General features: G+C 43.4%; 1 protein-coding gene across 6 annotated transcripts in view; it reads right to left on the reverse strand.

Annotated features, from left to right (window-relative positions):
• Window positions 1-178: 178 nt before the first annotated feature.
• Window positions 179-23,451, reverse strand: part of ETV6 (ETS variant transcription factor 6) — a 140,710-nt gene continuing 117,437 nt past the window's right edge. For all 6 annotated transcript variants that reach the window (XM_041129502.1, XM_030041005.2, XM_030041004.2 and 3 more), the window contains 3 exons: window positions 9,123-9,265; window positions 6,231-6,331; window positions 179-2,900 (listed from right to left, as the gene is read on the reverse strand). In XM_041129502.1, coding sequence (XP_040985436.1) covers window positions 2,795-2,900; window positions 6,231-6,331; window positions 9,123-9,265 — 350 coding nt within the window. In that variant the 3' untranslated portion in view covers window positions 179-2,794. The remainder of the gene's footprint in view (window positions 2,901-6,230; window positions 6,332-9,122; window positions 9,266-23,451) is intronic.

The following is a 23,451-nucleotide window of genomic DNA, read 5'->3' on the forward strand; positions in this document are numbered from 1 at the left end:
CATGTGATTTCAGGATTCCTTGCTTTTTCCTGTCTTACCCCGTGCTGAGGATGAACTTTGCTAGCGTACACAGTGAGCGTATGGGCTTATACTGGTGGATTGTCTCTTGTTCTCTGTATTTTGCAGTGCGCACCTTGGCTGTGACAAAAACCTGTGGCTCACCAGAGCACTTTATATACAAGGTCCCCATCATTTGGGTTTTTTTTTTTTTTTCCTCCTCACCATCTCATAACAGTAGCTGCAGCAGGCAAAAGAAAATAACGCAGTTATGGAGTTGTCACAGCCAGAGCAGTAAAGGATATGAATCGTTCTCTGCATAAACTTGGTTTCTTTCTACCCTAAGGAACTAGCAAAAGCCTTTCTTCACATTGATACTTCTGCTCACACGTCATCTGCCATTCATATTCACCTCTTCACCCCAGCTCCTGAGACATGGCCACAACGTGGGTGCCCTTGAGCAGGGTGACACAGCAGAGTAACTCCCTGGCCCCTTGGTTTGAAGGGACATTCGGTTTCAGATCTGTGACCACTGAAGTCCCTCAGTGTCTCCCAATCTCACACCTCCTGAGCTCCAAGGACTTCAGAGTCACGGCAGAGACAGGTGACAGGTTGTCTGCTCATCTTTCTGGTACACACTCCCACGTCATTTCTTTTGAGGCAGAAAGTCAAGTACGTGGTGTGCTGGGACTTGTAACATATTGATTATGATTTAATAAAAAAATGTGGCTGAGAAAAGCTTAGGGAGAAACGTGTGCCCTGTCGCTCCCCATCAGATAGTGGCTCTGAAAAATCTCTCCTCTTTGTATGATGCCTATCTATACCCTTAACAAAGCTGCTCCTTCTATGACCTGTGACTCAATATTGAGTCTTTTGTGAGATTGGACTATCTCTGTTTAAACATAGGGGACACTATTCATTGCCAAGTGCCATTTTTTCCTGGATAGATTAACCCTTGTGTTAAATATGTGGTAAGATCAAATGTGTTGGTTTAATAGCTGATAAAAGCTCTATCATGGGAATGTACCTTGGGTTTTGGTTGAAACAGATTAGATTAGCCCACTGATTTTTTCCACTTCTAGTATGCATGGTCCCATAAGAGGTTTTCTGTTTTAATGAACTGGTGTGGAAGTGCTTTCTTCCAGACACCATGTGATTCCTGCACAGTTTCTCTACACATCTTCTCCCTTTGCAAGTATCAATTCTGCTGCTAGATCCTCCTTCCATTCAAAGGACCACTGATGATGGATCGCTGGATGCCTGGACACCACAGCCTCCTGTCATGGTGGCCCAAGCAATGTGAAATGAAAAAGGCCAGTAGTTTCTCTCGTATTGGGCATCAAGGACTGCTGAGCTTCCTGCGACCAAACTAGGCATAGCTCTTTGCCTCATGCAAAGCACCCTCAGTGCAGCAAACCAAATCGGGGGTGTAAAAAATGAGGCACCTTGCAACCAGAACAAAACCAAAAACCAAGAAAGCAACACAGCTGTCGGGTTTCTTGTTTTCTTGTCTTTTAAATCATGTTAAAAACGGGCAAGCTGAGTCAAGCTCCCTTGATGGCAGAGCTGTGGGGTGGGGAACGTAGTGGGAGGCATAAAAAAAACAAATCCCAAAACAAAGCCAAAATCAATTACAAGATATAAGTATAGCTATTTGGTCTCTAGTTCTCTACCATCAGTTTTCAGATTGGTGAATCATCTACCTTTCCAGCAGCACAAAATGATCCTGGAGAGGTTTCTGAGTAATACAAGCCATGTGATGGGTCCCTTCGCTTTCTCCCTGCCACGTAAGGAACAGTCCTTCACCTTTCACCCCAAACTTGCTAGAAGGTATAAGAAACACTCCTCCCTTTTGTAATTACAGATCCTTCAGCCTTTGTTTTTTTATAGAAAGCTTTGAGCTGAAATTCTGCATTGTGGATATATTGTGGGGATTACATATATATACATATATATATGAAACTTTTATATATATATACACATATATATGTATTTGTCCCCGCCCTCCCTCCCCCCCCCACTCCATTCTATCACTTCTTTGCTAGAGGGAGGGAAAACGTCAACATCAGTCTATTGCAGAGGTTTGTCACATTTATTTTTCTCCTCCCCGGAGCACTTAGGTGATTGGTTTTGGTCCATATTCCAGCAGTTAATAGCCACTCGCGGGACTCGTCGTGAGCCCAAGCTATTTTGGGATGGTATCCCAGCCCACACGTGAAGGGTGACTCCTCTTCATTTGACAGGTATGTGTGGTAAATTCTTTTGGTAGCTTCAACACCTTTCCCAGTGGCAGCACATGTAAATTGATCCGAGCAAACTGGAACCTTTGAGCAAATCCCTTCTGTGATGCTATTGTTTTATGCGGTGTTATGTCTGAGACTTGCACAGAAAATGAGCGCTCTATTTCCATAGGAAAGCCTTCCAAAAAAAAAGCATAATCTGACGTCTTGTCCTATGTGAGATAAGGAAAGTCGAACTGCATGTTTATTAGGGAAAAAAAACAACAAAAAACCCCCAAAACTGAAACAAACCAAAAAGAAAGAAAGAACTCAAGGGAGACTTTGTAGGAACAATGAAGTAGTGCATAAGTCCAGGCTTTCTCCCCTTTAATTTTCTGCCAGCACCACTTCTGCCTGTTAGTTTGTTTTGTTAAGGTGCTTCAGGTCCTGCGTGGTCTTCAAGCTAAGCGGCAACCCCAAGTACTGCTTCTGTGTTGTTGCTTCCCCTCCCAAACCGTGCCAGCCATCTGGGCAGATGTTTCTCCCATGGACCCACAGAGGCGGTGCACCAGTTCCCTTCAGCACTCATCTTCTTGGTATATTTGTTCATCCAGTTCCTGGGATTCAAGGTGCTCGAGGCGGTCTGTTCGGCCACTCATAATCTCATCTGGGGTCTTCATGAACCTGCAAAACAGAGAAACAAGCGTATTTCCCAGTGGTCTCAGGTTTTACCTTTATCAAGACATTGAGGCCCCTAAGCTCTACAGCTCCCCAAATCATCTTTGCTGTATCCTCCCAAAGCTTAGTATTCCCCAGCTTCTCCCCAGCCTACTGGTGTCTTCCCTCCTCCATACCTTGAAAGGAAACAAAAAAATCGCAGGCATTTACCCCTGCTCTTTGAAAGTCCAAATTTGAACCAAAGCCCATAGTCTTTTCCAAAGAACAATATTTACTTCTTCTCCCCCCTCATATTGTTTGCTGTTGTCATGTAGGATGAGGGTATGCCACAGGTACACTCATTTATGGTGTCTGGTGACAGAAACATTAAAAACGTTTATGGCCAGCATATTTCAAAGCAAAAGCAGTTGCAAGGCACGGAGAGACAGAGGGCTACTGGTTTGTGCAGGCTTGTGTGTAGGTGAGTGAAGAGGAATATGAAACTCCAAAGGAACAGTGGTGGAAAAAGCCAAGGACCAAGTCAGAACAAGTTCTGGGAAATGGAAAAAGCCCTGAAAGCAAAAGCTTTTGGGCTAGGGAACTGTGAGCGAAGACAGTCTCTTCCTGTGTGATTGTAGCGAGCGTAATTGTAATGAAGCAGCATCCTCTGTAAATGAATGCCACGGCTCCCAGCACTAATGTTTTGATGCAGTAAGTCTGCAGGGGGCTAGAAACAGAAACTGCCTCTGGGGAGGCATGGCAGCAGTAGGAAATGGGAAAGGACATCCACCAGCCTGCAGACCAAGTCTGCAGTCTTGATCTTTGCCAGGATGCTTTTGTGTACTACTGCACAGAGATAGCACAGAAAAGCTCTGCTTTTTCTTTCTGAATTTAATGGCGTAGGAAGAGAGAGTGGCACAGGAAGGATGAAACCCTAGTTTAAACACCAATCACTTTCCTAACTCGTAAGTACTTCTGGAGAAATTAGGATGAAAGATGTTTATGCTGGAAGTGTTACAGAATGTTACAGTCTTTCATTAATGATGTACTGGCTAACATTCAGCAGTACAAAATGTGTTAATCAGAGGAGCTGATTTTATTTCAGGTTGATGATATGCTCAGTATCCTTGCCCCAGTGAAAACAAAACCAACTGACAGGAGCCTCGTTACTGTCATTGACCCAGAAAAATCACTGCTGGAGCTAATGGGCAAGACTTGCCTCCTCTTCTGCCTCTGAGGTTATAAAGCTGAGGGCTTTCTGTCTGAAAAATCTGAAGTCTCCCAGCAAATGCATTGCACAGCCTGGAACTAACCTTTTGCCACCCCTTCTAATTTTGGAAATCATGTGCACATATGCATTTAGGGCAAAAAAAAAAAAAAAGAGCTGTGACTCACTGCTGTGTCACTCCCATTTGTATGCTGGAAGAACGCTGCTGATATAAATGGTGTTACGGTGGTGAAAAACTAGCATACAGAAGTGGTGAATCAGTCCCTGGCTACACAGTGAAAACGCACCAAAGCCTACGGGCCAGACTGTGCCCTCATTTAAACCCTGTGCTTGTCTTGTTGGTCTTGCATGAGGATGAAATCAAAACAGAGAGTGATCCCACTGCTCTCCCTAGCTTCTCTCTGCTCTGCTTCCTAAACCAGGTGGGAAATGGGCTGATGTGAACTGTACGACAGTACTTTGGGTATTCTTTCTGTGTTTTAAGTCAAGGAACTCAAAGCATGGGTATTTGTAATAGCATTTGATTAAATTTCAAAAAACAACCCGGAACTACAAGCTAATGAAGAAACAGTATCTGTGACCTCTTTTGATGCAGAAGACACTCAGGCAACCTATTAGAAATCCATCTCTGACTCCATTTTACTTAAAGCTCTGTACAGATATCTGCAGATGACAACTGCCTGCATGTTACTTATAAAGTCACATTTCCTATTATTTCTGTGCTTTCAAGAAATAGCCAAGAAAGGCACATTAATGGCTTGATTTTTTGCAGCTGTTCTTTTTCTCTTCAGATATAAATAGGTCTAAGAAAACAACATCAATAAGTTTTTATTGGGAATTGTGCAAAAAATGCTTTGTTGTGTTTTTTTCCAGTTTCCGAAGGAAATGAGGTTTATATGCTCATGTTTTATGCTCCCTGGTGACCTTTGAATCTGTTGGTCAATTTTGGGCAAGTCTGACAGAGGAACTGAGGTCTCCAAGGGTACTGAGTTTGTTCAGTTTCGAGAAAATAGGCAGCCTGGTTGAGAAGAGATGGACTCCTGTTTTGTTTGTGCCCCCACTGAAGGATAGGCTCCAAGATAAGCACATTCACTGTTCAGCATCACAGAATTCTCCCGGGGCAGTGCAGCCTTCACACAAGGCCATAGCAATCCAGGTTCCCTTGGTACTGCTGCTGGTGGAGCAACCTTGCTTTAACTTTCCGCAAAAAAAACCCTAAAACCACGCAGTTGATTTTGCCTTTGATTCCTTCTTCCCTTCACTCTCCTTCCCCCATCTAAGTCTCCTTCTAAGAGCTGACATAAACAAGACATTCCACAGAAACCTTTTCAGCTGTAGATAGTTTGAGTGCTAATGCAGTTCTGTTAGCTATTTAAGAAAACAAACTCCAAGACTGCCTTCCTATTGATATCATTTCCAAGCACATTACTAGATCCAGACCACTGACATCAAAGCAGTCTTTGGTCTAAGTTCAGCGCTCTGTGGGTCAGACATATGCACTAGGATTCGCTGGTCTTGTCTGAAGAGAACTGGAGTGCTCTTGCTCTCTGCCAGCCGCAATCAAGCTTGTACAAGTAGCTCCCTGCTTTAACATTTTCAGGCACACTATTTCCTAAATTCTTGGTTGTATCATCCAATCCAATGCGTTAGGTTTTATGAACAGCTCTTGCAGGTCCCTCTCTTCCTTGAAGGCAGCACCACTGAAGACATGGTCATCAGCACTTCTCTTCTGTGATGCTGATACACTTGAGGAAATGCCTGATCCCTGCTTAGCTTTCACCGGCAGCTGTGTTTGAGAAGTCAATTTGGAGTGTGTTTTCCAGCAGTTAGGCTGAGATCATGTATCATTTAGCTAAGGTCTTAAACAATGGCACAGCCTACTTGAAGTGAGTGAAAAGACTTCTATTGACTCCACTGATCATTGAAAATTGAAAATACAGGCCTGTATTTTTGTAAATTGGTGCAGTTGCCTTGAAAGCTGGGAAGCACCGGTCTAGACCGCTTTTACAAATGTATGCCCATTGTCACCTGTGTTATAGCTGTGCCAATGAAGTACCCCACACAGGATTCCATCCTCCGTCTTCAAAAACTAATTGTAGAAAGGAATGGCAAAGAAAAGAAAAAATTACCTGAACAAAAGCCTTTGTCCTGGCTCCTTCCGGATAATATTTAGTTTGTAGTAGTGGCGTAGGGCTCTGGACATTTTCTCGTAAGTCATATTTGTTCTGTTCTGTTTTTTTCAAAAGAAAAAGGAAAAACATGGTGAGATGATTCATTAAAACCTTCCTAAGCCCCCAAAGGAGTTGCAGAGCTATCACAGCTAGCTAAAGTAACCAAGTCAGTTCAAGAAATTACATGTTCCACTCTTCTGCTGTTTGCAGGCCCATCCTGCCCCTCCAGCCCTCATCACCAAATTTTTATGGGTCTCTTCATTCAGGGCAATTTAAGCAAGAAAGTGTAACAAAAATTCCAAGTGAGGTTTTTCTACAGTTTCTTGGATCACAGATAACAAAAGGTTTCATCAACCACAAGAGGAGACATCAGATGGAGGGAGATGCTCATGTCAAGTGGGATGTGACCGGCCTGTTCTTAATGAAACCACTTTTTGTAAAAGCGCAAGAACAGTGGCTAATAGACTGAATCTGTCAGCAATCCCTGCTAAGAGCACTGTTCCTCTGGGATTCCCCTCCATTAACTAGTTAATGCTTACAGAGCACTGTGGAGATTGAGAACCCGTTTCTCCTCTTGTTATACAGGTGTAAATCAAGAAGCCCATTAGGTTGTAGATCTGCTTCTATGACAGAGCCTTCGCTTCATTCTGCGAGTTGCTGACCCCAAAGGCCATAGCCAGAGCATTGCAGGGTGACGGAGGTATGGCCCTGCTGAAGCTGAGTGTCACAAGGCAGAATTGATGGGCACTGGCAGAGCTGTATGTGGGCAGCCCCCATAGTACTGACTTGGGATAGCAGGATCAGTCCCTTAGGCTACGTCTACGTGAAGAGCATTTTCCTGGTAAAAGGAGCACTGGTTACTATGCTGGCAAAGAAAATCCCAGCAGCGAGACAACTATACTGGCAAAGCTGTGTTTGCACGAGTATAAAGCAGCCGCCTTGCCATGGGCGAAACATGCCAAACTAGTAGAAGCATGCATTTGCTCTCTGAGCCTTCACGTTAGGAGTTTGGCTTGGCGCAGCTCCGTCAGTCCAACATCAGGCGGAAGGCTGTAGTGTTGACCTGGCTTTATTAAATGAGACTGATCTGCCTGTCTAAAATGTCCCCTAAGAGCAGACCTCCTCTGCTTGCCCTGACTGCAACAGCTCTGCTAAGGAAGGCTGCATAAGGAACTCCTGTGGCAATTAAACACTAACAATGACAATGTTTTCCCTGCAAAATCTAGACTCTGCTCATTGGGAAGCCCCCTGAAACACCATGTGTGCTTTTTCCATTTCTTTTATGCTAAAAGGTCATTGTGTTTCGCAGGTATCTTCAGTTTTAGACACCCAATGTGAGACGTGATGGCAAGGCCCGATTATTAGCATGGAGGTTGGGTAAGGGCAGAACTCGCCATTCCCAGTGTTGCAGCCCAAGACCTCCAAGACAGATGCTCTTGTAAGCAATGAGTCACATGAGAAGATCTTGACCTTATCAAGATTATAGGCCATGTATACTCATATACAGAATCACAGAATGGCTGAGGTCAGAAGGCACCTCTGGAGATCACCTGGTCCAGCCCCTCTGCTCAAAGCAGGGTCAACCAGAGATGATTGCCTAGGACTGTGTGCAGTTGGGTCCACAGTCTCCTCTGGGCAACCTGCTCTAGTGTCTGACCATCTTCCTAGTAAAACAGTCCCACAGCTGGGGTCTCATGAAACTTAACAAGGGGCAATGTAAAGTCCCTCGCTTCCCAAGATCATTCCTCCCCAGGTGGAGGACTTTACATTGCCCCTTGTTATGTTTCATGAAATTCCCATTAGCCCATTTCTCCACCATGTCCAGGTCCCTCTGGATGGAAGCACAACCCTCTCTGGTGTATCAGTCACTCCTCCCAGTTTTGTATTATCTGAGAACTTGCTGAGGGTGTGCTCTGTCCCATCATCCAGGTCATTAATGAACATGTTAAACAGTATTGGCCCCAGAATGAATGCCCGGAGTAACATCACTAGCGACTGGATTTTGTGTCATTGATCACTATCTTTTCAGCCCAGCAGTTCAGCCAGTTTTCAGTCTACCTCACTATGTTCTTGTCTAGGTCATACTTAATTAGTTTGTCTATGAGGATATTATGCGAGACAGTCTGAAAAGCCTTTCTAAAATCAAGATAACCTACACCCACCGTTCTCCCTGCATCCACCAAGCTAATCATTTCATCGTAGATGGATATCATGGTGGTTGTGCATCATTTCCCTTTTGTAAATCCATGCTGGCTACTCATATATTCATATGAATATACTCATATGCATATACTCATATAGATATATCTATACATACTCAGCCCCAAACTGCAAAAATCAGTATCTGCTTTCCAGAGAACAAAGCAGAATTACCCTCTTAAAAGGAAATACATAATCCTGCAGCATTTGGTGTCTGTCACAGGACAGCGTGTGAAATCTGAATGTTGGTGCAGACAGGAACACAGACAGAAAGCTCCTGCTGAGATGTGGTATACAGCTCCTTGTAGACCACATCTAACCAGAACATCCTTAAGCATCAGGTTTTGGGAAGAAATGAGATGCCGCAAGAGAGAAAGACCGTTAATTCTTGCGCTCCTTGTAATTTTATAATTAAATGCATTTATAACTAAATGCCTTTAAACCAAACCAACAGGTTCGCTACATGAAGGATAGGTTTTAGTGCTTGAGGCTGGATGCTTTATATTTCTAATGTGCTTAGAATGAAAGATTACAACTTTCCAGCAGTAGTTTATATGCACATGCTTTCTTCCTTTCCCCCATTTATAAGTGAATCCTATGAAGTTACAAGAAGTGAAGTGCCGCAGGAGGAAAACTGCATTGCTTCCTTACCTTGTGGTTTCCCCACAGCCGGGCCAGCCCGTTGGGATCCACTATCCGAAATATTTTGGATTCCTTATCTTCCCATCGGATGAAATTTTCGTACCGGCTGTCAGAAAGCAGCTGATAAACATAATCCCAAAGCAACCTACAGTCTGTGAAGAGAGGAGCAAGAAAATAGTGACTTTTTTTCCTTGGGGTTAATTCTGGACACTTTTGGGTGGATGTGTAGTGAAAGGACAGTTGGGATCAGGCTGAAACAGCTGCTACAATCTGAAATGCAAATGGCTTGGTTGGTATTGACTAATGTTTGCAAAATGTACTGGAATATACAGCCTCTTCTGATGCATCCTAGTCCTTCTGACACTGACTGAGCATCTTGATCACATTAAAAGCTGCATGAGATGACCTGCTAATCTTAGTTGTGTGTTTATTGTTGTACTGATGCACGTAAAACTACCACTGTTGGCCCTGATGCTGTTGCTGGCTGTTTCAGTGGGGAAATCAAGAATCCTGTAAGCTGCTCTCCCTGCTGAAGGCTGCCCCTTTCTGTGCTAACATGAGGGGTCTAAAGCATGGGCAATGTTACAGCTTTCCTTTGTATATTCCATGTGATATAAAATTGACACCTTCTACCATTCTTGAATTTGCTTTTTGTTTTATTTTTTAAGGTTCCTGGAAAAAAAAACACAACCAAGTATTATAATTACTTGAGTGCTATTGAGAGGTTAAATACTTTCTATTTGGATAATTGAATTCAAATTTCCTCTTGGCAAACACTCCTTAGGTCGCTAATTAAAGGTCTAACAGATACTTAGGTTTTAGTTTAGTGTTTTTCAGTTTCATGGCAGTCTCTTGAGACCGAGGAAGCCAAGAGCTGAGCTGCTCCTACTTCCTGCTTGCAATGTGTGTGTGCGCAGCACAGCATAATAACAGGCAACTATGAAATATGGAAAGTGAATTGCACAGAGCTGGGGCTTCTGCTGCTGTCAGAAACAACAGGGGTTTTATAGCTCAACTGTCCAGATCCCTAGGATGGCCGTACAGCTGCATTTTACTTTGAAAGCAAACCCAATCTCTGAGAGATGGCTTGTTAAGAGTGGTTAAAGGGCAGGCAACCAAAGACATCTAGCCTCTAGGTGCTAAAATGGATTCTTGTCAGCCTGTCTTTCTATTCCTGCCTGTCTGTCTGGGGTTGGTACATGTTACAATGGGGATGATGACATGTTCAGGATGAGAATATAAAATGCTTTTTGAAAAGGGATAACACATTTAATGAGCACACCTGAAATGGTTAGATATTAACATTATTGATGGTATTTCCCATTTTCGAACTGTAAAGAGTATCTCTGAAACCTGTTCTATCTCTAAAACCAGAGCTTAGTTTGCCAGTGCCCTCAATATAGACTCTCCCTACCAGTCCTATGGAGAACAAAGCAGTGCGTTTTGAAGAGGTGACATCTGGCAAAAATTGCAGATTTCCATTCTAGCTGAAACCTACCCCAATGGTCACCTAATCTGTGACGTCTACAAGAGGAGGAATGTGAAACAAAACAGGCAGTCAGATTTTTTGGTTGGAAAAACCTTATTTTCATTAACATTTTTCACAGAGAAAATGCGCATTCCCATTTGAAATGTTTCTGGGTTTTAATCTAAAAAATTAAACCAGTTTCCATTTTTTTCATTCATTGATGCAAATGTTCAGTGATAGCTTCCTCCCTCTCACCCAGAATAAGGTACCTGCAGCTGGGACCAGGACAGAAAATAATTCTCCTTCACATGCATTTGCCAAGGACCAGCCTAGACACGTCCCTTCTTGGCACACGGATGCAGAAAAGCCTTCCTTTCCCTGTCCCCCTGCCCCAAGTGGCATACATAGCCCAGCCGCCTATCCCATGGCTGCGGATACCAAGCAGGTAGCTGGCTGCAATTAAACGCTACGATGCCAAACACTGCTGCGGCTAACCCCTTGTGCGGCTCTGGGCACAAGTGACTTCCCCTGGCCTACGTGGGAGGTCTGTAGAGAAGCGTGAAATTGAAAGTCTCAGGCTACCACTTTGATTTCTGTCATCTTTCCTCTCACAAATTCACAAAACCCAGTTCTTCCATCACCTTTCTATCAATAATTTTTCACACACACACACATTTAGTCTCTTAGACACACATATGCTAGAAAAAAACCTTCTTTTCTAGACTTCATTTATAAGGAACAAGGGAAGGGAGATTATTTTGCTCTACTGGTTTGTGCCTTTTAATAATGTGGGAGGTACTCAGATAATAGGGTAGTAAGGGCCCACGTAAGTGGTTCCTTGACACATGTACAATTCATTCCAGAACTCTTTCAATGAAAGGCTGTATAGAAAATGATTTTTTAGTGCAAGAATCTTAATTTAAAAAAACCCCAAACAACAAAAACTTCAACCGTCTTTTTTTTTATTTTCCTTTTCTTTCGATTCCTCTAGCTCTGACTCCCCAGGGCATATTTTAGCAGTTGATCAGAGTTGGTAATACTGCTGCATTCCAAAAACTACTCTTTTTTTTTCATTATCCTGTGTAATCTGTGATAATTTAACAACAAAACCTGCATAGTCTAGGTCAACGGTTGATGCTGAATTCACTTTTTTAGAGCAGCTTTTCCCAAAGATCTCCATGCTTTCTTTCCATCCAGTCCTTCATTAAAATCACTGTAAAGGTGATGTGATTCCCTAGGTCAGCAGTGAGTCATTCACCACGGCCATCAGTGGGCAGTACTGGGTTAAACAGCTGTGGTGGGCTCAGGCTGGCCCCACCTCACCTGCAAGAGAGGTCTGTCTTGGTGGGAGCAGTTTCAAATCAGAAAACATTCACTTAGCTGATATTTGTCAAGGAAAAAAGAGACACTTTTTGGCCAAAGCAGGAATTTATTAGAAACCTGAGAGAAGAGAGGAAGGACATGTGGGTCTGTTGTTGAACTAGCACTTTCGGACTGTGCTGGAAGTTTGCTGGGGTGGTTGGTTGGTGTATGGCCCCACTGGGAGAGTGCTGCAGGAATTCAGCGTCCCACTGTCAGTCATTTGGTTTTGCTTGTGCCATTACTGCTAGTCCTGGAAGCAGTGGCCCTCCCTGGGGTCAGCTGGAGGGATGGCACTCCGGCAGAAACAAGTCAATGTCAGGCTCTGTCATGTTCCTGAACATGCAGCCCTGGGCAGACACCCTCCAGTTCTAGTAACTTATAGCTAATATTCACAGTTCTGCAGAGATATGATTTACCCTAAACTTTACTTTCACCTCATTATTTGCAATATGCGATGTTATTTTTAATCAGTAGTATACTGCCATAACTATGTTCTAGAAAATTTCCAAATGTATAAATACAAATCTTACTGATGGGGACGGCAGACCCCTAATATCCTCTCTACAGTGGCCCCTGGAAATGTTTCAAGGAGCTGATGGCTCCTTGACAGCTGACTGGAACTGCACATGCAATGTGCATTGCACTGTGCCAGGCCTGAACGTTCACCTCAGTGTGGCTAGCAAGTGAATTCTAGTTGAACATAATGGCTTTGGTTATTTTCCTTTGGCTATCATTACCCGCTCTGCCTGCCCCCCCCCCCCCGCTTCACAAAAACAAGAAAGCACAAAAAAATTCAGCCCAAGATGTCTGGGTGGCAAATTATTGGACTAACAACAGAGCTTCAGACTCTGAGAAGAGGTAGGATTCAAGTGCAGATTTGTTTTTTGTTGTTCACTTAATTTTTAGAATGGATTCAGGCTAAGCTTGAATATAAATATTCCCCAAATGAGAAGAACTCAGATCTGCATCTTGAGATCTTCACAAGAAAAGTCCTAAGTGATCAAGGGCCCCATCCCATATTCTAAACTGAGTGAGCTGCTCAGACTTGCAGAGGTATTTAGTAGGCTGGTGGAATTTGCAAAAAAACCCAACCACCCAAGTATCTTAGACCTCTGTTTGCTTCAACGAGAAAGTTGAAAATTCTTGAAAATTCTGCTTGGCTCCTACAACCACTTAAAAAGTTGTCTTCAAAAGCTACAGTTGCCTATCAGCAAATTTAGATATATGACTGAGTTGCAATAATTTAATGAGCTGGCATGCATCAGTGCAACTGTGGCAACTGCATCTCAAGCCACTGCAAATAGGAAATAAAAAGCATTAGCTTTAAACACCCGTAGAAAAGATTTAGGCTCACTGCATTTCTTCTCACCTCTGCTGAGAACTATGAGCGTGCACACTGTTAGTTATCATGGACCAGCTGATGCTTGGCAGGACAATTTAGTTAAATGTATGAGCGCTGTTTGCAGGGTACCTAAATCAGTTTGCCTTCTTTCAAGTTTCACATGGGAGACCTTTAGGAATTTGAGCATAGGCACTCAGGGTTTTTTTGTTTTTAACCACAAATGATTTACACCCTGGGTATCTTTCTCCACAGATTGCATGGTAAGAAAATATGAGGTTCTGGAGGGGTCTCCCTGACTGACAGAGGAGCAGCAACTAAGTAATCTACCATTATTAGGCCAGTAGAGACCATCTTTAATAGGACAATAGAGGCTACGTGTCATAGACTACCTGATAACTCTGAGCGAGTGTAATGAATTTGGAGTATAGTAGAGCCCACTTGGAGTAGACTGCAAGCCTATGAAATTGGTGAAAACCCAAGAAGAGGCAATGCTAGAAAATGCTAGGAGCTTCTCCACTGGGAAGAGGCAGCTCCACAGAAGGCTGGTGAAGACAACACAGAAAGTTGCATCCTCCAGGAAGGTCAAAACTTACATGTATTTTCAGGAAGGATGGAGAAACAGAGAGAAGGACTTGTATGGGGATGGTTGTTTTGTAAGTGTAAATCACGTGTTTGAGAGAAGCCTGGATGGTGTGAATGACTCCCTGAAGACTAAATCACTTCCTTGGCTGTCAGAAGGCCTCCAAAGGAGTAGTCACATGGGGGGACTCTCCATAGGGTGTGTGTTGCCTAGTGAGCAATGGCAAGAAAGCACACGGATGTTGCTGAAGCCAAGCAAGTTTAAAAGTGTGGGAGATTCAATAAGGCACTTGAGTCAGGGCTGGTACCTAAATTGTTTGGGCATGCTGCAATTTCCTGCCTTTTGGCTAAAATAAGCTTACTTAGAAAGTAACTATGTCTCTGTAGCACAAGGAAACATTTCCCCCTAACACACACATGTACTTTTTTTTTTTAAAGTGAACTCAGATGGTTGAACTTTGTACAATCTGCAGGTAAAGGGATTTAGCTGTGGAGAGAGCTGGGACTGAGAGGCTTTAAGGCAATGTGGTGTCAAACAACCTAGCCAAAGTGGGAAGGTGGTGAATGGCTCCAGCAATGTGGCAGGGCTCCTGAAAGCTGGCATTTCTATATCCCATCATTTTCTCAGCTTACTACTGGGCAAGACTGAACTATGTAATTAGCTGGGAATTAGGGCAAACTGTATCTTCAAATGGAGAGGCATGGCTTCAACTTTCTTCCTGCAGTTAATGCTTCTAGAGGGATTTTTATAGTTATGCACAAGGTAGTGATAAGGTGTAGAGTACTTAGCTAGCTCTTAAAATGTGCCCCATAAGCACTGCCCTACATGTGCAAGAGGCAGCAGCTTTATACGCCTGCTAATAAGAGCCATGTATTGTACAGCCCCGAGGTTGGCAGAGCTAGAGTAAAGCCTTGGGGGCTGCCTGCCCACCCAGTCTCCTGGCTGCTGCTTGACTGCCAGGGTTGACACTAGGCACAGGAAAAGAGGTGGCTGCACAGCCCTGGAGAGGGTGGGGGAGAGGAGACAAGAATGGTTGGGGTTTGAGGTGTAGGAAGAAATGTCTCCCATAAACGGCAATTGCTGGCTTTAAACCCCTCTGATAGCAGCAAACTTGCCTCCTCGCTCTAGTTGTAACCCCTTCTTTTAGGCAGCAGAAGCACCCAAGCTTCTGCCGCTCCTCCTTGGCATTATAAAACTCAATGTCTCTTCTCTGGCTGAAAAGCTCCGTTTACTGCCCACATTTACAGCACTGCCTCTGTAACGTTACGGAAAAGGGAAGGCAGTAATATTGTCATTAAGAATCCCTTGTGACAGTCAAATAGACACTGTGTGAGTAGAAGCACGTATTATAGATTCTTCATTTCAAATGTCCTTGTAAGTCTATAGGCACAGCCTTCTGAACATATACCTAAAGGAAAACTGGCATATAAATACTTCCTAATGGCTATATGATAGTAGTACATATATCCCTTAGAATTGAAATAGCATCTCAGAATGATCTATAAATCAAACATTATGGACCTTAGGTTTTTAGTATTTTGACACTTGTCAGCCATTATGAATGACTTCTCTAGTATCATTTGGCCAAGGTAGACACAAGACTGGTAGTCTTGATGTTATAGTAGTGAGAGGTCTTACATCTGAGCTCCCTTAGACTAAATAATGCTGTTAACAGTATAGGCATACATATGCTAAACACCTTTTTTGTTCAGAATATAACATTCCCCTGCACTGCAATATTTCCTAAAACACACACTGCATCTGATACCCCTGTTGTTTAAGTGAGGTCCAGGACGCAGAAGCAGAGCTGGCCCTCTTCATGTATCAACTACCAAAATCCTCTCTTAACCACAGAAATGTTTTGTGAGACCCACCCAAATCTTGCACTGAAGATTATTATACAAAATGCATTCGGTCTGGCTGATGACTGACTTGGAAACTAATATGGCTTCACAGAGGAAGAGATCATGCCAAAGTAACGTTGTCATACTCCCTCTGACATCAGCTGAGGCCTTACCCCTTGCTGAGTAGGTTAGCCTAAAATTTCTCCAGCATGATATCATTTGACTTAAATGGTTCTGTGATTTCTACCAGCTGAAGAGTTCTCCCAAGCTCGGGCCCCTTTATTTTACAAGGTGATTTGTGCTTCAGCTGCATTTGTTCACTGTGAAGCAAACAATGGCTGTTCACAACTGAGACTAATGAACAGAACTTCTCTAGAAGTTCTCTGCTACTCTGTTTTCCATAAGCACACCTGAAGTGTGGTTAGGATAGCTAACATGGTGATGCTCACGGTATCAAAATGATGAACTGGTAAAATTCAGCTGGGCATAGCTGCTGCTGTGAGAAGGTCCTGATCTCCCTTCCATTTTATCCTCCCTTCCTCCTGCTGCTTACCTTGTGCTGGCTCTATTGTTAGGTTTCTCCATGAGCTGACTTAAATCACTTAAACAGAAGAAAACAAACCCTGCAAAAAACACCAGCTGGCTTTCTGCTATTTGAGAGCCAAATCTGCTTGCAGGAAGATCTAGCGAATGGCAAAGCCAGCACAAAGAAGGTGGCAAGACTACACTGGCAGAGCAGGTGAGGACAGAGAAAGAAAGAAGGAGAGGCCCAGAAGCTCCCACGGACCTTCAGCCTACACTCTGTGGTCATCACCCTTGCCAAAGAAGGTCAGTAAGTCTCTGAGAAGACAACACTACTTTGGGGCACCTGGATTTGTTTAAACTGTAGCCATAACCAAGAAATCACGAAGGTTAATGGCTGTTCACTTGTACAGAAAATAACAAAGACTGGGGGAGAACTCCTGAGTCCTGACTGGGTTTAGGCCTGGCGTGGAGATGAAATTTAACTGCATTTTAACCACATCCTGTGCTATGCAATAGGCACAGCTTTCTGGACAAGCCAAATAGACCTTTGGGCTGACTGGTACATAAAGGTCACCAGGCTGGCTGATACTGTTACTTGTTGCAGGAGTATGGTGAGAACTCCTTGGCTAACTTGCTCTCATCAGACAAATGGAGAAGGAGATAAAATAAAGCTGGTGCAAAGGAGAGAGAGGACATATAGCAAATCAGCTCCTGTATTCTTGCTGAAAGCCCATTCCATGGCAAAAAAAATATTGGGAAAACAACAGACAGCACACTAAGAAAGACATGCTATAGTAGGATTACTGCTGTGTTGAGACACAATCCAGCCTCAATATCTGTCTAATTCCATGACATACTCATCTTAGCAGACAAAACTACAAGAAAAAAGTAACCAAGTCTCATGATTAAGGGGTTAAATGGCTCTGAGGACTAGGGGAGCATTGATCCAGAGATGGAGCAGTCCTGCTCATCCCTATGTGGTAATCCATGTCCAGGTTATTGAGGGAAAAGAGTTCTCACTCATTCGTGAATGTTGGCTGCTGTTGGAAGCAGGATGGTAAGCTGGTATAGTAAAGCCAATGTTTCTATGTGGAGAAACCTCTTGACAGACAACTGTTTGTTCAGCTCAGTAAACTCAAGCTGGGGCTGAGGAAAGAGGTTGCCAGATCGCACAACACAACAGTTATATGTTGCTTCTGTCTTGTACCCAAATCCTGAGTGGGAGATCAGGCAGAAGGAGAGCAGAAACCTGAGACTGTCATCCTGCAAACAGTTGTGCTGTGAGGTTGTAAAAGTAACACAGGAAGATGAGGCCAAGCTCTGTCTTTGGCAATAAAAACTTGTAATGAGAAGGAGAATCCAAAAAGTTCATATCCCTCATGTGGTTGTAGAAAAGAGCACTCAAATCACAAAGAATATGTAATGGATGGGCCAGAAACAGCTTGATAGATGAAGAATTTGCAAGCTAAAGTCTTAAAGCTGAAGTATTAAAAAATGTAGGTTTTTTTTCCCCTGCCCTGTTCTCCCGTTCCATCCCCCCATCTCTACCAAACAGACAGGTACTTCCAGTATTAGCATCAAGTGTTGTTCTTTTCCTGCTCTACCACAATGGTAGAGAGCACTCTTCCATTTATCTTGCTAAATAAACCTGCCTCTGATCCTCCTGTGGCTTTTCCTCACCTTTATTGCTCATGAAGGGCAATGACTAGGAAAAGGGTAAGAAATTGAACCTCTGTTCACATGCACATCCTAAAAACACCTCACAACCATTCTGACATCAGAAAACTGGCTAACCACTTTAATGAGGAGAATTTAAGAATTAGGGACGAAGCTTTATCTTCTGGATTCTACTTTAGAGAAGTCAGCAAAAGCAGGAGTGGTTTAACTACAGTAAAGTCATTCCCAACAAGAGTAGTAATTTTTGACCTCACAATGTGAGAATCCCCAGTATCTTCTGTCACAAGCTCAGTTTACCCTCAGGTTTAGTCTTCTGAAGTATCTGAGCTGTTTTGGTTTTTTTCAACAGCAGAAAAAATTGTTGTTTGTAGGAGACTGCCGCCCAAGAACCTCACTTCTGTGCTCCATCAGAAAGCCCAAAGCTCTCTCAGAGGTATGAGTGTGGCTGGAGGACCTGGCTCCTGGCGTTGTTCTAAGGAAGCTCCTCCTGAAGGGACTTCTTCACAAGCTCTAAACTTGCCACTTCTATAGGCCCCTTGCAGAAAACTGAAATGTGACCTCCCCTTCTTGGGGTTAAACCTCCACATGTAGACATAGCCAAACTCTAACCCTCTTCCTTCCCTTCCCTCAACAGAGATGGAAAACAGTATATTGCTGAGACCTTCTTTATATCAGAAGTCTTACCAGTTTAAAGGTGTGCATTTGAAGTAACATAAACTGATGTAAACCTTTGTATGCCACTCCTAACTGAGTAGTATTAAAACCAGACTTAAATAGGCCTGTCTCTGAAGAGAGTGAAGTATAGTGTCAACACTGCAGTGTATTTTCCTGGTTTAACTAAAAGGGTTCAAAGTGATACAAGTTTGCTTTGTAGAAAAAACCTTGAATTACTGATGCAACTCTAGCCTGAAGAAAGTGTGCAATATACAGGAAAATAAGGGGCATGTTTTCATTAAAAGGCTAGTTTCTTAAAAACGTGTTTAACATCCTGCTGACCCCAATGGAGGCTGAGGGTACTCTGAACCCACTTAACTACATTTGTCTAGCCATGGCATGTAGATGCTGCAGTACAGTAATGACAAGGATGAAATCTAAATGACTGAGCTTTCCTATGGCTTGGTCTGTCCTGGCTTCTGAGTGGCCCAGAACCAGCTCTGACTGCCACTTCTGCTCCTGTAACTGTGCAGTACGAATGGAGGCAGCTGTAAAGCAAGATGCTTCACAGAAAATCTGCAACCACCTATCCAGGCTATTGCCATTCAGCTATTGCTTGAGTGTCATTAGTTAAATTGGCAGGGAAGGCACGCTTTCATGCTGAAATTAATTGTTAATGCCATGTTAAGATGATTCTCAAGGTTATAATGAAAACTTCGCCTATGAATATGAACTTCTATGAGCTTGACTCTCATCCATGCTGCAGTCTCTTTATAGTAGTCTGGCTTTCCACAAGGGGCTTGAAATAGATGTGGCATATACTGCAAAAGTAAAAGTGTACATGACTACAAAGGTGAGTGATTAAACAAGGCCAGTGACATTATCATTGTCATATCCAAATGGGAGTGACAGGCCATGCCTACACCAAGGTTCTCTGGTTCTTTCAAGGCTCCAATCTGTCTGTATGAGATGCTGCCCTATGGGGAGGAGGGTCAGCTGCCTGGAAAGCAGGCACTGAACCCCCACCACTTACAACTTAGTATGCTAAAGTGAACCACTCTTTTGGTTTTCTGTAGTTTGCCAGGCTGTAACTTGCACTGTTCAGCTGTTGAGGCTGTTGTCACAGCTGCCCGCAGTTTGTGCTTCACAAAAGCCCACCAGTCAGTACTATGCTGTCAAACCCTGCTGGGATCATGCCTCATGACAGTGGTGAAGATAGCCTTGGGAGCCTCAGGCATGTATACAGGTAGGCTCCTATGGTATTAGCAATGATATGGGCTGTCTTAAAAAACCAGAATAACTCTAAGGAAGCATATGACAAAAGTTAAGTCTCTACAGCCTGGTTTGTCAGCACTTATCCTCTGCAAAGGAGCATACAGCAATCGTTTTCAGATTAGATAAAAATTCACCAAAGTGAAGCCTGTGATGCAACTTTGGAAGGGGGAATAGTAATGAATGAAACAGCTGTGCACATCACTGCATGGATAGTAAGCTTGAGTGCTGGTGCACACAGGGAACCTGACTGGCACATAGGCTCTCTTGATACCAAGTGCCACAGCAGGTCTGTGTGGACATGCCTGTCCACATAAGTGACTTTCTTGTAGAAGAAGGTTTCTACTTACAAAGCAGCATTGTCATTCTGGAATAAAGTCACTTACCAACCACCAAATGACTATATGAGGGAATTAAGTTCAAGTCTTTACTACTAACACCCGTTATGTTCACTGTCTTACATGTGTAGACAATTCATAAACAAAAAAAAAAAGACCAGACTGATTTCGCTTCAAGAATCCGAGTTATTGTCCCAGTAGTATATGGGCACAGTTGGGCAGGTTCCGCTTTTGCTTGGAGGATGTGACTGCAACATCAACACAGAAGCGGCTGTATCACAGAAACATTACAACTAGCTTTAAATGCTGTAACAGACAAAAGCAGCAGCAGATAGCTTGGTGTAAGTTATGTACCCAACCTCTCGAGTTTATGGCTAGCTCAGGTTGCTGTCATGATGAGACATCTAGTGAATAAAAAAACAGGGAAATACCAGGCTGACCAGTAGTGCAGGTTATTGGTTGTTCCAATTTTAAATTGGAACCTGTAAATGCGAGGCATTATAGCACAACAAAAGGTGTTACTAATCACTAGAATCTGGAAGTAAATGTAACAATTCTGAGTGGGGGACTGGTCAGATGGTGTCTACTGATACACTGTACTGCATGACTTTATTTTCTATGCAGTATAGCTCTCTCTTTCCAACCTCTAACCAACAACTCTAGAAAACACCTTTCACCTTTGTGTGCCCTTTCTTTATACTTACCTTGTCTGTTTGGACATTAAACTCTTTGGGGCAGGGACTATAGCACAATAGAGCCTATAGATACTACTGTATTGCAAACACTAAAAATTAAATGGAACAGGAAGCTGCCTCCCTTCTGTGAGGGCTAACGGTATCAGCTGCTGCAAAACTTTTAACTCCTAAGTTGTGCTTAGTTTTTGGTTTTTACACCCTTTACTATACAGGCATAACTGTTCTTTGCCTCCTTTCCCACACTCCCTCCCTACCACCCAGCGTATGCCATCGCATAGTAACTGTGCCTGTACAGCTGTTTTGTACAGAAAGGAAAATAAACTAATGTGGCGTAACTGCATTTGCACGAAGGATTTGCTGGTATATCAGTTTAAAAAAAAAAGATCATCCTACAACTTGACACAATCGTAAATGTCGCATTGACACATCTGGAGAAAATGCAGGCCACTGGGGCTCTGGTCCTAGTAGATAAATTGAGGAGACACTGATGACCAAGGTGCCGTGTTTTGAAGTGTGGTGACTTGTGATGTTCAAGCTCTAAATGTCTAGTGTTATGAATCTAATAACTCATCAGCTGAGTTTTTTTTTCTTATCCTCCTTTAAAAGAAGCTTTCCAGCTCAACTCCAAAGTAAAAAAAAAAAGTATTAGTTGATCAGCAGGTTTCTTTAAGCACTATGTTTGTGAAAGATTCACTCAACTAACCCCTCCTGTCGCTTCCCTCCCACGCAAGTTTATGAGAAGTGATTAAGTTTTTCAAACAAAGGGGGAGGAGAATCCCTGATCCTGTTCCCCCTCCAACCTCTCTCCCCACACAAAACAACCAAACTACTATCCTTACAGAGCAACTTTGGGGTGGAAGACCTCCCCATGCTCAGAGCTAGCACATAGTCTACGCCCATAGTAAGTGCTGTTTTGTAGATTTTAGTAGAATGTGAGTCATTCATAGCTGATGCACTCTTAACAGGGGACTGCATTTTCAGTTTCAGCTGTCAGACTGTTTTTATTGAGAAGTCGCTTATACGTGTCTTGCTACAAATCTGCAGGGTTCATGCTACGCCCCTGTACTCTCTGGATGTGTGGCACACCAAGGGGCTGAGGCAAGTCAGAAGAAAAGCTGGAGGTAGATCTCTTTCATGACTTTGGCAGGTTAAGAATCTTGCCTGTCCTCATTCCAACAGCAGTCAGTAGTTTTATGGGCCAAACCAATACAGGGGTAGACAATGTGCCTCTGAACAGTTTAAACATTATCTGGCTTTTCCTCAGACTCCTGAAGGGGAAGAAACAAATCTGGCAGCTCATAAAGTCAGATACAGCCCAGTTGCTAAGGTAACCCAGCTGATAAGAACAGCATACCAATAGACAACAACAGGCACAATACTCACCTGCCTTTAGATTTCTCCCCCATCGAATGCAGAGCAGAATCAAAAGCAATAGGCAGGGTGGGGCTCTGCGGAGGAATAGCAATGCTCATCCTTCTAAGCTGCTCGTATGAGTGGGATAGGTCTGCCTTAGACGCGCACAGAGTGAACCCGGAGCTTAATGGGTTTTATTGGGTCCCAACTCCAACAGGACAGGGAGCCCTTAGGGTGAGTCCAGCTGCACCTACCGCTGCTCTATGGCACTCTGCCTTTCACACCCATGCAGTCGTTTGGTTAGTATCTATACCGGGCAATGCTCGAGTAAAGGGGTAGTTATATTTGTACCCCAAAGTTTCAGTGCCAGCGTCTGCTGTGGATTAGTGAACAAGCCTTTCAGTCCCAGAGAGCTAGTATAGAAAAAGACACTGGGAGCTGGAAATCCCAGGAACCTGCTCAGCAATGTTATTTCCCCTCACACGAAACATCCAGAATTGTATTAGTGAGTTTTAAGTGACTGAATCAAAAGTGAGGTAAATACCAGCATGTCATTACATTAATTAGGATGTTTCTAAGCCAACCTCTATGTGGTAAAAGTTAGGACAAAACCAACCCTGTTATAGTCAGATAATCCCGTAACTGCCTCTTGCAGGGATTCCTGTGTCCTCCTTTAAGCCACTGCCAGGTTTCTGGTGAGATCTAATATGTCAGTTCCCATTTTCCTCCATGCTAACAAGCTGAGGTGGACATGGGTATCTGAAATAAAGGACATTTTTGACACCTAAATCAAGTTTTGTGGTGAAAACCTGCCCTGGCTGAAGTCGGCAGCAGAGCTCCCAAGGAAAGTTATGGGACAGAACTTCAGGATGGCTGCAGGGAGGCTTTCTGGTGGCTGTGGTTCCACCAGGGCTGCAGTGCATGCCTCACTCACAGCGCACTATGAACGCCTGCCAACACAATAACCCCTGCCTCTCCTTGTGCCTTGGGGAAGTACCTTTTATGAGATATCAAAATCCTAAAATGTTTGGTAACAAAACCCTCCCAGTCAGAGGTGTATGGAGAGTGGAATTTCCATTCTGCAGAAAGGCTGATTTCAGGTGCCTCTCTTGATTGAAACTGCAACTATGTTAAAAAAAAAGAAAAAATAGAAAAAAAAAAAAAAGAAACCTCTATTTTTTTCCCCACTGAGTGAAAACCTTGCAGACTATCTGGGGGGGACCAAGAT

This window comes from Aquila chrysaetos, chromosome 17 (genome assembly GCF_900496995.4).
Source record: "Aquila chrysaetos chrysaetos chromosome 17, bAquChr1.4, whole genome shotgun sequence".
Classification (NCBI taxonomy): domain Eukaryota; kingdom Metazoa; phylum Chordata; class Aves; order Accipitriformes; family Accipitridae; genus Aquila; species Aquila chrysaetos.